The sequence below is a fragment of the Salvia splendens genome, chromosome 1 (assembly GCF_004379255.2).
Source record: "Salvia splendens isolate huo1 chromosome 1, SspV2, whole genome shotgun sequence".
Classification (NCBI taxonomy): domain Eukaryota; kingdom Viridiplantae; phylum Streptophyta; class Magnoliopsida; order Lamiales; family Lamiaceae; genus Salvia; species Salvia splendens.
Genome location: NC_056032.1, coordinates 22133136 through 22147003, shown reverse-complemented (window position 1 = coordinate 22147003; position 13868 = coordinate 22133136). Strand labels below are relative to the sequence as shown.

The 13868-nt window shown below is 41.9% G+C and overlaps 2 protein-coding genes across 2 annotated transcripts; one reads left to right on the top strand and one right to left on the bottom strand.

Annotated features, from left to right (window-relative positions):
* Positions 1-374: 374 nt before the first annotated feature.
* On the bottom strand, positions 375-857 carry LOC121749483. Its single transcript, XM_042144064.1, has 2 exons — positions 679-857; positions 375-588 (listed from the first exon to the last, which is right to left on the bottom strand). Exons 1-2 carry the CDS (start codon positions 855-857, stop codon positions 375-377), a joined length of 393 nt encoding a protein of 130 aa, XP_041999998.1.
* A 3950-nt stretch (positions 858-4807) lies between these two features.
* Positions 4808-5884, top strand: LOC121749370. Its single transcript, XM_042143963.1, has 2 exons — positions 4808-5204; positions 5271-5884. The coding sequence occupies exons 1-2, from the start codon at positions 4808-4810 to the stop codon at positions 5882-5884; spliced, it is 1011 nt and encodes a 336-aa protein (XP_041999897.1).
* Positions 5885-13868: the final 7984 nt, after the last annotated feature.

Genomic DNA, 13868 nt, shown 5'->3' with positions numbered 1-13868 from the left:
TGATGGAAGTTTATTTTAGGAAAATAAAGAAAAGGAAAAAGAAAAAAAAATAAGGGAATACAAATAAAAGGAAAAAGAAGGGAGAGAGGCGGTTCCATGCTGATACAGGCAACCTACGCCTACCCTTAAAAATTTGAATTTTAAAACTTTCCCCCATTTTCACCGAAAATTCCTCCCTCTCTCTTTTTATGAAAATTCAACATTTACTCTCATTTGGCTGTTTAAATTTTTTCCTAGTTAGAAGTTTTTTTTATAATATGAAAACATATTCACATTATTTACAAATTTTGCTCAAGTATTCTTGGGAGTATGCTGGTTCAGTCCACAGATTTAAACACTCATTTCCTATCTACATGACCCAGCAATATGACCAGTTAGGCAACAGTGGAGAGCATGCGTAGTGGAATTTCCTCCACCACGCACATCTCTGAACTATCCCTGTACACTTTGACTTTGTGACCATTAAGAGGAAATGGAATAGAGTTAGGGGTACTTCCCTGAATTTCCACGGCTCCATTCGCTCTGAGGCCGACGATTGTGTAGGGTCCTATCCATTTGGACTTTAGCTTCCCGAGCATCAGTTTGAGCCTTGATTGGAATAAGAACACATTCTGACCGACTTGCAATTCCTTGACCCAGAGGTTTTTGTCATGCCACAATTTAGTTTTCTCCTTGTACCACATCGCTGCGTCATACGACTCAAGTCTAAGTTCCTCCAGCTCTTGCAGTTGGAGCTTTCTCTCCTCCTCACAAGCCTGGGGCTTCATATTCATTTCTTTGATTGCCCAATAAGCTTTATGTTCAACGCCGACAGGGAGGTGGAACATCTTGCCAAACACTAGCCTTTGGGGCGACATTCTAATGGGAGTTTAGAACGCAGTTCGATAAGCCCAAAAAGCATCGTCAAGTCGTTTACTCCAATCCTTCCTTGATGGGTTCACTGTTTTCTCTAGAATGGACTTGATTTCTCTATTTGAGACTTCTGCTTGCCAATTTGACTAAGGGTGGTACGGAGTAGATAGCCTGTGATGGACCCCATACTTTCTCATCAACGCTTCAATAGTCCGATTGCAGAAATGGGTTCCCTGATCAGATATAATAGCACGGGGTACACCATACCGTTTGAATATATTGGCCTTTAGAAATTTTGCGAATTCTTTTGACTCACACGAGCTTCTAGCATTGACCTCTATCCATTTGGACACATAGTCTACCGCAACCAGTATATAAGTGTTTCCATATGACAATGGGAAGGGACCCATGAAGTCCATTCCCCAAACATCAAAATTCTTACACACAATTACGGGAACCTGAGATATTTCATCCCTCGCAGAGATCCCCTCGGTCTGTTGGCAGCAATTACAATTCTGACAAAATTCATAAGCATCTTTATTCAGCGTAGGCCAGTAAAATCCGCTATATAGAACCTTCTGGGCTGTTTTCCTTGGCCCAAAGCAACCACCACATGCCAGTGCATGGCAATGGTACATCTCCGAATCACTTGATCTGAACCCATCCTCCAAAGGTAAGGGTCGTCCCAGAAAAAATACTTGAGTTTCATCCTCTAGGCCCGGGAAATGTCTGGTGTATGAGGAAACTCTTCCGTGACTAAGTAATTTGCACGGTTCGCAAACCAAGGTTCTGCATTCAGCTTATATTTCCCTTTGTCTGAATCTCCTGGGCTGGTTAACGCTAACACTGCTGCCCAACTGATAGGTCTAGGAGATTCCACCACAGAGTACAGATGTTCCTCTGGGAACACATCTGGTATATCTTCTCCATTATCTCCCTGAAGTATCCTGCTTAGGTGATCAGCCACCTTGTTCTCAGTGCCTTTCTTGTCTCTGACCTCCCAATCGAATTCTTGAAGTAACAAAACCTAGCGGATCAATCTCGGCTTAGACTCCTTCTTAGCTAACAGATATTTGGTAGTTAAATGATCTGTGAACACAATTACCTTTGACCCTAGTAGATATGGTCGGAACTTCTCGAATGAGTACACAACAACTAGCATTTCATTTTCTGTGGTGTCATAATTCTTCTGGGCATGGTAGAGGGTCTTCGAGGCATAGAAAATTACATAGCTTTTCTCGTCAATTCTTTGACTTAGTATCACTCCAACTGCGAAGTCATTGGCGTCGCACATCACCTCGAATGGGTGATTCCAGTCAGGAGCTCTGATGATAGGGGTTAATACAAGCTTTTCTTTCAAAAGTAGGAAAGCCCCTTGACATGCTTCGTCGAAGATGAAATCTACATCATTCTACAGGAGACGAGTAAGCGGTTTTGCAATTTTTGCAAAATCTTTGATGAACCTCCGGTAAAAACCAGCATGGCCTAAAAATCCTCTTACTTCCCTCTGATTTGTAGGATAAGGTAGCTTCGAGATTACATCCACCTTCGCCTTGTCCGCTTGAATACCTCTCCCTGATACAACATGGCTGATAGGGCTCTTTACAAGCATTGTTTTGAAGGGGTTTATTACAATAATAGGATTGATAATATGCGAAAAAAGTGGTGAATTTGAGTGTGCAGGGGCTAAAAGGCGTTGAAGCGGCAGAGTGCATGAATAACTTGATCAACTTAGGAAAGAAGTGAAAATTGGCCAGAACCGAAGGCAAGTTGATCAGTTGCGGACAAGCAATGGAGCCTGCCTAGCCAGCAAGTTGATCAAGTACAGTTCACCACAGAAAATTATGAGTCATTAATGTCGTGGAGAGAGGATATCAGAATAGCAATGGAGAGAGAAAAGAAGATGCTATCTCAAGGGTATTAATGTCAAGACATGATGATCTTACCCTATGGATTTGGACCCGATGCTATCCTATAAATAGTGGAGAGAGTGCACACAAAAGGGAGTTCGCCATCATCTTCAATCACCTCATTTTCACACTTTACATTTGTTGCATGGAGCAATGAAGTTAGCAGCCGCCAGAGTCGTCGTTCTACCTCTACTTTCATCTCTTTTTCTTCATCAAGGAATGAGGGACCTGGATCTGAAAGAAGTTTCTCATCGTTTGTGATTTCCTTACACCCCGAGGGGTCAAAACAATTGCTACTCTGTTTTTAGTTTATCTTTTCCTTAGCTTAGTTGTTTTTGATGTTTTTCTTTTAGTCGCCTCTGTCCTTGAGGGATTCGACCCTTACTTCCCTTTACTAGTCTATAGTATTGTGTGTTAAGGTCTTGAAGATTCTAAGTCTCTCCGTTTGCATACCAACGACCAGATAGTAGCCAACTTTATCCATTGACTGTCTAGCATGATCAATTGACTGTCTAGCCTGATCAACTGCGTGAACTCTATGTGCTTTATTTGATTTTCATTGTGAACTCTGAGTACTTAGTTCGATAAAGCGACTTTCAAATTATGCCGTTGCCGGAGATGGATAGCGTTATATGTGCAAGTGTTTGAGATACTTGGTGTACATATTTTCAATTCTTTTCTTTTTTTTCATTTTATGAACCAAGACCTGAACGTTTGGGCGCTGGAATAATGCAGCTAATAGAATGATATGTAATCTAATTGGAGGATCAGAGAAGTAGCCAACCCGGTCATCACTAGATCTGGATTGAACACAGGGGGCCATCAAATACATGCTCAGAAGAAGAGGAAGATCAGATTCCATTTATTGAGCCGAAGGAGGAGACTGTTATAGAGGAAAGACCAGTCAGAATGTCCGCACTAGTAGATAACGATCATGAGATTGGTTCTCTCAACGCTCACTTGCCTGGTAATCCAGCTCAGGCAATAGTGGTGACTCAAGGGCAAGCGAATATAGAGGTGAAGAACAACATACTGGCCGTCATGCCCCACTACTATGGGAGGAAAATCGTGAGCCCATATGAATTCCTACACGATTTCTGCAACATATATAGAATTCCGAAACGTCCAACTGGATCAACCGAGGACGACTACAAACTCAGGGCAATCTCTTTTGCTTTAAAAGGAGAAGCCGACACTTCGTTCATGAGCTTACCTCCCAACACTATCAGAACGTGGGCTGATATCAGGATTGCGATGGGACTCTGAGTCAGTACTAGAGTAGGTTTAAGGGGATGTTGGATGCCTGCTCAAACAACCATATGGTGGAGGCAGAAATTTTCAACAATTTTTATGAAGGGATGACACCCGAGAGCAAGGATCTGATGAATTCCTCAAGTGGCGATGATTTCTCGAAGTTAAAGGTGAGTGAAGCGAAGATGGCGCTAGATAGGCTGGTCAACGCCAAGAAGTCTTATGACTCCCCGAGAGCCCTGATAATGAGACGAGTGGCTGCAAATACAACTCTGGAAACAACTGAAGATAGGATGAAGCTCGAACGGATAGGTTAGAGAAGGATGTACTGACTGCCATGGTGAAAAACACACCATCTTCTCTTGTGGAGAATGTGAAGACTGCATCAAGGTAGGAGGAGGTGTATCCTAGTTTTGGACCTTTGGGAGAACACGATTTTCAAGCGCAGGTGATTGCGGCTGGGAATTTGAATCAGAACAGTAACTGGAATCCTTAGAAAATTAAGGATGCTCCATGGGGGGATCACCCCAATTTCAGGTGGTCGGATCCGAACACAGCCCAACAACCGCCACTGGCGATTACCTACCAACAACCTCCAGCGGTGAGTTATCAGCAGCCACCAGCCATCAGTTATCCACCACAATCAGAAGGGCAACCCCAGTGGTAAAACCGTAACCACGATGGGCAGAACAACTGGAATAATAATAGGGGACAAGGACAGGGTTATGCATCGAATCACCCTCCATGAGTAATAATAACAAACTAATTGGCCGAACCAGAATCAAAATAATCAAATGGTATCCTACGTTCCACCGAATCAGAGAGGATATCAGAACAGCAATCAGACCACTCAGTCACAGCAGCATGGCAGTCAAGGGCCACATGGGAACTTCCACCAAGGACAGGGGTACGCATCGAATCACCCTCCAGGAGTAAATCCGAGCCAGCCAAATTCCAAATTGTCTAAGCACATAGATGGCGTAGTGCGGGATTTGATGAATTCTCAACAGCACATCCAGGGAAATATGCAAGCCAATAATGATTTAGTGCATCGGATACAAGATGCCCAACAAGAGGAGAAAGCGACTATGGATATGCTAACTAAACAACTATCCCAGATGGCCACGATGTTGAATGAAATACGTGGACATGATGGTCGGATTCCTGCTACTGTCAAGATGCCTGACAGAGGTAATATAAGTAAAATTACTCTGCGATCAGGAAAGAATTATGCTGAACCCTTGGGTAGAACATAAGAGGAGGATGGTAAGGAGAACATTGAGGGTACTCTTTTAAAGGAGGCAAGAGGGCCATTTCCTCAGTTTGCTGAACCACAACCTCTTGATCGAGAACCGGAGGAGTTGAGTGAGGAAATAAAGAAACATGAGAGGGATGACCCGTATGAAGGAATAAGCAATGCAGTCAATCGCATAAAGCCTTGCCCATACAGGGGAGAGCCCAAGAGGCAGAAAAAGGATCCGACCGATTTCATGGAGATTTTTGGCAAGCTTGAGATCAACCTGCCTTTTCTACAAGCACTGAAATTACCCTCGTTCAATAGGTTTATCAAAGACTTCATAGCTGGAAAAGCTAAGGTCGATGGGAAGATTGTGATTGGAGAAAGTGTGTCAGTTGTAATCCAGAAGAAGAGACTTCCTTCCAAGAGGACTGATCCCGGGATGTTTACTCTACCCATCAGTATTGGAGATATTAAAATTGAGCATGCTATGTGTGATCTGGGGGTTTCTATTAATGTGCTACCCTTCTCAGTTTACAAGAGAATAACTGGAGTCAGCTTGGTGATACAAAGGTTGTCATTCAGCTGGCGGACAGATCATGCATTAGTCCTGAAGGAGTACTGGAGAATGTAATAGAGAGGGTACATGACTTCCTATACCCTGCAGATTTTCATGTGATCCGTATGAATGAGTTTGAAGTTGGGCAGTCCAGTGGAGTATTGTTGGGGAGGCCATTTGTCACGACCGCCCATACAAGGGGTACCACAACGCGGTGATCGTGACCGACATGTATGGACAACAATTTAAAAGAACAACTTAAAAACTTAAAGAAAGAAAAGTACTTAGTTTAAAGAAGTTTAAGGTCGTAATTTTTTTTTGAAAAGACATAAATTAAAATTCCTTTAGAAAGGACAACTGTCACGACCGCCCATACAAGGGGTACCACAACGCGGCGATCGTGACCGACATGCATGGATAACAATTTAAAAAGAACAACTTGATTAACTTAAAGGAAGAAAAACAACTTAGTTTAAAGAGTTTAAGGTTATAATTTTTTTTTTTGAAAAGACATAAGGTAAAATACTTTTAAAAAGGACAACGGGAAAAATTAGACTTAAGAAATACAACAACCAATAACAAAAGTAGAACAAACACTTAACTTAAATCTCGAAGAATAGAGTTCTCAAAAGACAACGTAAACACTTGTTTAAAACTCAACACCACCATACGTGTTCAAACACAAAACATAAAGGAAAGATTAAGTCTTGAGTCATGGATCAAATTATAGCAGCGGAAAAGAAAAGGTTTAAAGAGAGTCAAGGATAACGCCTATGTATGAAGACACAACGCATCCTAAGTACTTAAGCCAACTCAACATCCACCGCAACATCCCGCTCATCCTGCACATAAGAAAATAATATGCAGGGCTGAGTACTTGTTGTACTCAATGGGCTCATGCCGAAAATATTTAATAAGTTATGTCATCCATACCAGTGATCTCGAGTTTTATGTAGTAAGAAAATATCACGAGAAACACAAAATATTCAAGTCTGGCCAGACAATTTATGTCCCCACTTTTCACGTCAATCCAACAATCACCACCACAGTGCGACGAAAGTGTGGCCACACTATTCGCCCACGAGACCGGCCGACTTGCAAGGACGGCTCACGATCCCACCAGTGTACACAGCCCGATAGGGTTTACGGCCCTACTCGGACCCGAATTCGTTTCACAACACAGCCATATAGCCTAACGGAGTAAACTCATACGAACTAGGCATCAGGCAAACAATCTCATAACAAAAACAACATGGCATGACATAACAGTTAAACCACCCTTATATCTCCACATAATATTTTTCAGAAAAGTAAAGAGGTTTGAAAAGGAAGCCCACCTCGTTCTCTTAGCAATTCACAACCCAACTTAGCAACTCTCGATCCTCGAGTTCACGAATACACAACACCCTTGTCAATGACAACACAGTTAGCTTCCCACAACAACATATTACCATGCATGTCCTATTGATTCTCTCGTCGTTTTTCTCAAATTTCCGACCCAACATACGTCACAAAGATGGGAGAACACATCGTAACACATTTCAATTTATCACACGTGATCACATCATTTAAACACGTTCCTTGGACATACATGTATCATATAATACTTTTAAACATGAAAATAAGTGTCATTTTAACAAGGCAGAAAACTGGCAGAACTGCGCGACCGTTTTGTAAAAATCACTATAAATTCACCCGACCTCAAAAGATGCTAAATTTTGGTCACAATACAGAGGACACATTCAAGCTCATCCATGAAAATTTTCACACCGAAATCACGTCATCTAGTCAGTCATATCACATATTAAACTCTCTGGTCGGAACATACAATTTCTGACAGTATTTCGCAGTACATTTGAAAAATTCACCATAAATTCATCCAACGCCCAGAAAGGCTGAAAATTTAGCACGACTCAGAAGACACTTCAAATTTTCATAGAGTTCAAGAATCACATCAATCGGAGGTCATTTGGTCAGTCAGACAGAAAACGAAACGTTCATGGCGAGAACTCAAGTTTCTGGCAGATTTGCGCAGTCAACTTCAAAAATTTATTAAAAATTCATTTTTTGATAAAAACGGCTGAAATTCACACGGGACACAGAAAAAACCTTGAAGTTTACTCAGTAAAATTTCATTGCAAAATACGTTCGTTTGATGGGTTAATCACAGATCGTAAGCCACTAGTCGTGCATCACAGATTTCTGGTTCAAGTTCGAAAATAGGGTTTCCATCTTCCATCACGCAAACACCGATTTCTCATGCTCGAAAACACATAATCATGCTTAAAAGTTCCTCATAAATATATTTGCACATAAACTCATATTATTCACCAAATATTCCAAACCAACAACACATGATTTCAATCAAAACACAATATCATCCAAGTTCTTACGAAAACACACTTTCCCCCCGTTAAATCTTGCGATCTATCAATCCTACAACCACTACATGCATGTAGGACTCAAGAACATGGTTCAAACGGAAAAGGATGAGGAAAAGTGAGCAAGTATACCTTCTTTGACAAAAATAAATCGGTAGAAGCAAAGAACGAAACGATTCTTCGGAGACTCTTGAAGATAACTTCAACGGATTGCAAGAACAAGGGTTGGATGGAGGATTTTTGGAGATGGAAGAGTGGGAGAAGAGGCGTGTGGTAGAGAGATTTGAGAGGTGGAGGCGGTTTCTTTTTGTGACTATGGTTAGGGTTTATTTGATTTTATGGCTAAGGTTTAATCCCATACTTAATTTAAATAATTAAAAAGAATATCTCCAAGTATGGAATAGGGGGTGGGCGTGTGGTATGGAAGTAGTGAAGAGAAAAATATTTAAATCTTCCAATAAAATTGGAATATGATTTATATTTGGTACATTTTTTTTTTGGGGAAAAGACTCCCACAAAATAGGTAACAAATAAATTAATTCCCCAAGGAAAATCATAGGTACATGGGCGAAAATTCATTGGCCTTAAAGACGGAAATAGTCAAATCCTAATTAAAATAGGATATGAAGGGATTTGACAACATACGGTTAGACTTAATTGGATTTTAAGTTCAAGAAGGGAAATTAAACAAGGCACCAATTAAATCTACAAAAATAATTCATCCTCCTAATTAATAGGGCATTTTCGAAAATCTCCAAGGAATAAGCTAACGGTCGAAAATCATGTAGAATAAATTAGGGATAATTTGGTTTGGATTTAATTTGGATAAATATCCCAAAACAGTTAATTAAATCCAAGAAAGAAAATATTAATTCCAACAATTTGAAGGGACCAAAAATTCCAACTAAAATGGCTAGGACAACATGCATGATCCCATTTAATTAATTTCCCAGGTTGGAAAAATATAGTACATTATTCCACATAACTCACAACAATTAAAACTCGCATTGCTAACTCAACCACATATAAATTTAATTCCATAAATGATATTCCAAATTCAACAACCACATTAATGAGAACAAAAGTCACAAATTTTCGGGGTGCTACATCCTTCCCCTCTTAACAGAAATTTCGTCCCGAAATTTTGACATTCTCAAATAAACAACTCGAGGTATTTTTCTTTCATTCTATCTTCTAACTCCCACGTGGCTTCCTCGGGACTATGGTGTTTCCACAACACTTTCACGGATGCTATCGACTTGTTTCGCAACTCTTGCACCTTCCGATCTAGGATTACCCCGGGCCTTTCCTCGTAGCTCATGTCGGGGTCAGGATCACTTCCTCTTGATGAATCACATGCTTGGGGTCAAACACGTACTTGCGCAACTGCGACACGTGGAACATGTTGTGCACGTTCCCAAAGCTGGGAGGTAACGCCAATCGATACGCCACAGGACCTACTTCATCGATAATCTCATACGGTCCTACAAAACGCGGTTTCAGGTTGCCTTTTACTCCAAATCTCACAACTCCTCTCGTCGGGGATACTTTAAAGAACACCTTGTCACCAACGTCGAATTTGATTTCCGTTCGACGCACGTCAACATACGACTTCTGCCTATCTTGAGCTTCCTTGATCCTTTCGCGGATTTGGTGCACAATTTCGGTCATCTCCTTTATAGCGTCGGGTCCTAACATCTTCCTCTCACCAACTTCATCCCAATAAAGTGGGGATTGACAGTTCCTGCTATACAAGGCTTCATACGGAGCCATGTCGATCGTCGCTTGATAGCTATTGTTGTAGGTGAATTCAACCAATGGTAGAACTGTTTCCCAACTTTCCCCTCGATCTAAGACAACGGCTCGCAGCATATCCTCAAGCGTCTGAATCATCCACTCTGACTGCCCATCCGATTGCGGGTGCTAAGCAGTGCTGAAGTTCAGTTGTGTGCCCAATTCGCGTTGCAAACTCATCCAAAACTTTGAGGTAAACTTCGTATCGTGGTCGGATACAATGGTCTTTGGCACTCCATGCAATCACACAATCTCGTTCACGTAGAGCCTAGCTAACTTGTCCGCGCCATAAGTAATCTTAATCGGTAAGAAGTGCGCGCTTTTAGTAAGTCGATCAATGATCACCCAGATCGCGGTGTTGCCCTTCTGTGACTTTGGCAAACCCGTCACGAAATCCATAGCTAGATGCTCCCACTTCCATTCGGGAATTTCAAGCGGTTGCAACTTCCCATATGGCCGTTGGTGTAAGGCCTTCACTTGTTGGCATGCTAGACATCGTTCCACATACGACGCTACGTCCCCTTTCATTCCATTCCACCAAAACCGTTGCTTCAAATCCCGATACATCTTCGTGCTTCCGGGGTGTGCGGTGTAAGGCGTGTCGTGCGCTTCACTCAAAATCTCCTCTTTTAGCGCCTCATCGCTCGGCACACACAATCGTCCATCGTACGTCAAAGCATTATCCGCCTCCTCACGGTAATGATCAAGCTTCTCGGCTCTCACCCTTGCACGTAATTCTTCCAACTTTTCATCACGTCGCTAGGCTTCTATGAGCTTGGTTCTCAAATCTGGCTCAATCACTATCGTCGCCAATCTTGCACCTACTGTCTCGGGCGCTTTCACTATTTCCAAACTCATCTTGTCGAACTAGTGAATCAACGCTTCCTCTTGCGTTAGGAAAAATGCCAATTGCGGTTGGTTCTTCCTACTCCACGCATCGGCTACCACATTCGCCTTGCCCGGATGATAGTTAATACCACAGTCATAGTCCTTCACGATCTCTAACCAACGTCGTTGTCGCATGTTTAGCTCTTTTTGCTCGAAGAAGTACTTGAGACTCTTATGATCCGTATAGATTTTGCATCTCACTCCATAGAGATGGTGTCTCCAAATTTTCAGTGCATGCACCACTGCTGCTAACTCCAAATCATGCGTCGGAAAATTCAATTCATTTGGTCTCAACTGTCGGGAAGCATATGCTATCACCTTCCCATCTTGCATTAACACGCATCGTAGTCCTACTTTCGACGCGTCCGGCGAAGTCCTTGTCGGGTTCGGGTACTGCTAGGACTGGTGCTGTAGTCAATTTCTCCTTCAATAGTTGGAAACTCGCCTCGCACTCTGGCATCCAAACCACCTTGATTCCTTTCTTTAGTAGTTGCGTCATCGGTCTCGCAATCTTGGAGAATCCTTCAATGAATCGTCGATAATATCCTGCCAATCCCAAGAAACTGCGGATTTCACTTGGCGTTTTCGGCAATTTCCAATTCTGCACGGCCTCGACCATGGCTGGGTCTACTTGAATTCCATTTGCCGTCACAATATGACCAAGGAAGTTCACTCGAGTCAACCAAAACTCACACTTACTAAACTTGGCATAAAGTTTCTCCCTTCGCAACGTTTCCAACACTGTTTGTAGATGCTGTCCATGTTGCTCCTCGTCCTTCGAATATACCAACACGTCGTCGATGAAGACTAACACAAACTTGTCAAGATACTCGTGGAAAACACCGTTCATCAAGTCCATGAAAACGGCTGGGGCGTTGGTCAGCCCAAATGGCATCACGACGAATTCATAATGGCCATAACGAGTGCGAAAAGCAGTCTTAGGCACATCCTCTCGTCGGACCTTTAGTTGATGATACCCTGATCTCAAATCCATTTTCGAGAATACGCCCGCTCCTCGAAGTTGGTCAAACAAGTCGTCAATCCTTGGCAGTGGGTACTTATTCTTCAAGGTCATCTTGTTGAGCTCACGATAGTCGATGCACATCCTCATCGTCCCATCCTTCTTCTTAATGAACGAAACTGGCGCTCCCCACGGTGACACACTGGGTCGGATAAAACCTAAGTCTAACAGTTCTTGTAACTGTACCTTCAACTCGGCCAACTCCTTAGGGGCCATTCGGTATGGCGCCTTTGATACTGGCGCAGACCCTGGTTCCAAATCAATAGTGAACTCCACTTGTCTGTTGGGTGGCGGTCCTGGCAAAGCTTCGGGAAACACATCGGGAAAATCTCGCACCACTGCCACGTCTTCCACTTTCAAATCCTTCTTTTCCTCCCCCATTCAAGTACACAAGATACGCCGGACATCCTTTTCTTATCATTGTAGTTGCTTGCAAGGCGGAGATTATGGAGGTTCGTCGGTTCATGGAGATCTCATATAAGATAGTCGGCTCTTCACCCGGGGCTTGAAGTGAAATCTGTCTCTCTTTACAGTGAATCATCGCGTGGTTCTTGGCAAGCCAATCCCTTCCCAAAATAAGGTCAACGCTCTCCAAGGCATGACGTGTAAAAGTCAAGCTACTACTCCTAACTCTCCTAACACAACCTTTAGTCAAACAGTCTTAACTTGGATATGAACCGATTTTGAATTGTAACAATTGGTTATGATAATCCCCTCGGAGCTTGAAACAACATAAGATAGGTCATGAATATGTGATGGAATCAAATTAATGTCAACTCTCATAGTAGGCTACCAAAAGATAATTCAGTTGTTCGACCAAATCTGAAAGGTCCACATATCAATGGATAATGACTTAAAGGGTTGAGGAAAAGAAATGATCAGTTGCATGAGGATTGAGAAATGTAGGCAGTTGTCACAAAGTGGTACTGATCATGGTTCAAGGAAAATCATAATATGGACTGACAGAATCACATCAATGTGTTCATAAGTTTGTGATAGGCAAACAAAGTCAAAGGGGCTATTGAAAACAAAAATCAAGTGGATTAAGTTTGTTAAAGCAAGGAACAAAATGTAGGCCTTAACTTCATTTTGTAGAAAGAAATGTTCTATTATGGAAAGGGTACATGAACTGAACCAAAAAGAATTTCACTCTATAAGAAAGAACTTGACACAGACATGTTGACAAAATAAAAGGCTGAACTTCAAAGAAGAATATCCCATAGAAAACATGTCTGTGAAACGTTATTATATTGAAGGACGTAACTGGGAATGAAGCTCAATAGCAAAGGCTCACAGAGTCAAAGTATGGTCCGTATAAATAATAGGTTAAAGTAGATTACAATCAATCCAAGTGTCCAAAGTTATGAAGGCAACACCACTTTCCAAGAACTGAAAGTGAGTTATGACTCAATGGAGGAAAAGAAACAATATGCATCACTTGCAAGGGGTGAATGAAACAAGCTGTTAAATAGACAAAGGCTCTCGGCTATTTGAAAGATACTGAAAGATAACTTCTTATAATCCAAGTAAGAACTGTTGATTAGAATAGTTTGTTCCAGCTATTAAAGTCGCACCTCCTTGTCCATCTTTCGCAAGCCGAAACTAGTAACATCGCTCTAAGAACTGTGGATTCCACGCTGAGATTCTTCGTGTCATTGCCACTAATAACGATAGTTGAAAACCATATCTTCATAAAATTCTTTGCCTGTCATAGTGACTATCCTCGTAGGACATGGTTATCATCCTCGTTCTCCTTAGCAGGGTATGAAGAGCATCTCCATCGTGCTTCCCCTTACGCAAGATTAAACTATACTAATTTAAATCACGAGTATGATCGCTCGTCGTTGCATGAAAATATCTCTTAGCATTTGTTATTCTTGTCTCGCACCTTGACTTAAGCGTTTGCCTCAACTCTCATATTCTCGTATGTTCCGTTGCTCGGAAAAGCAATAGTTAAGTTTTCAACTTAGAACTA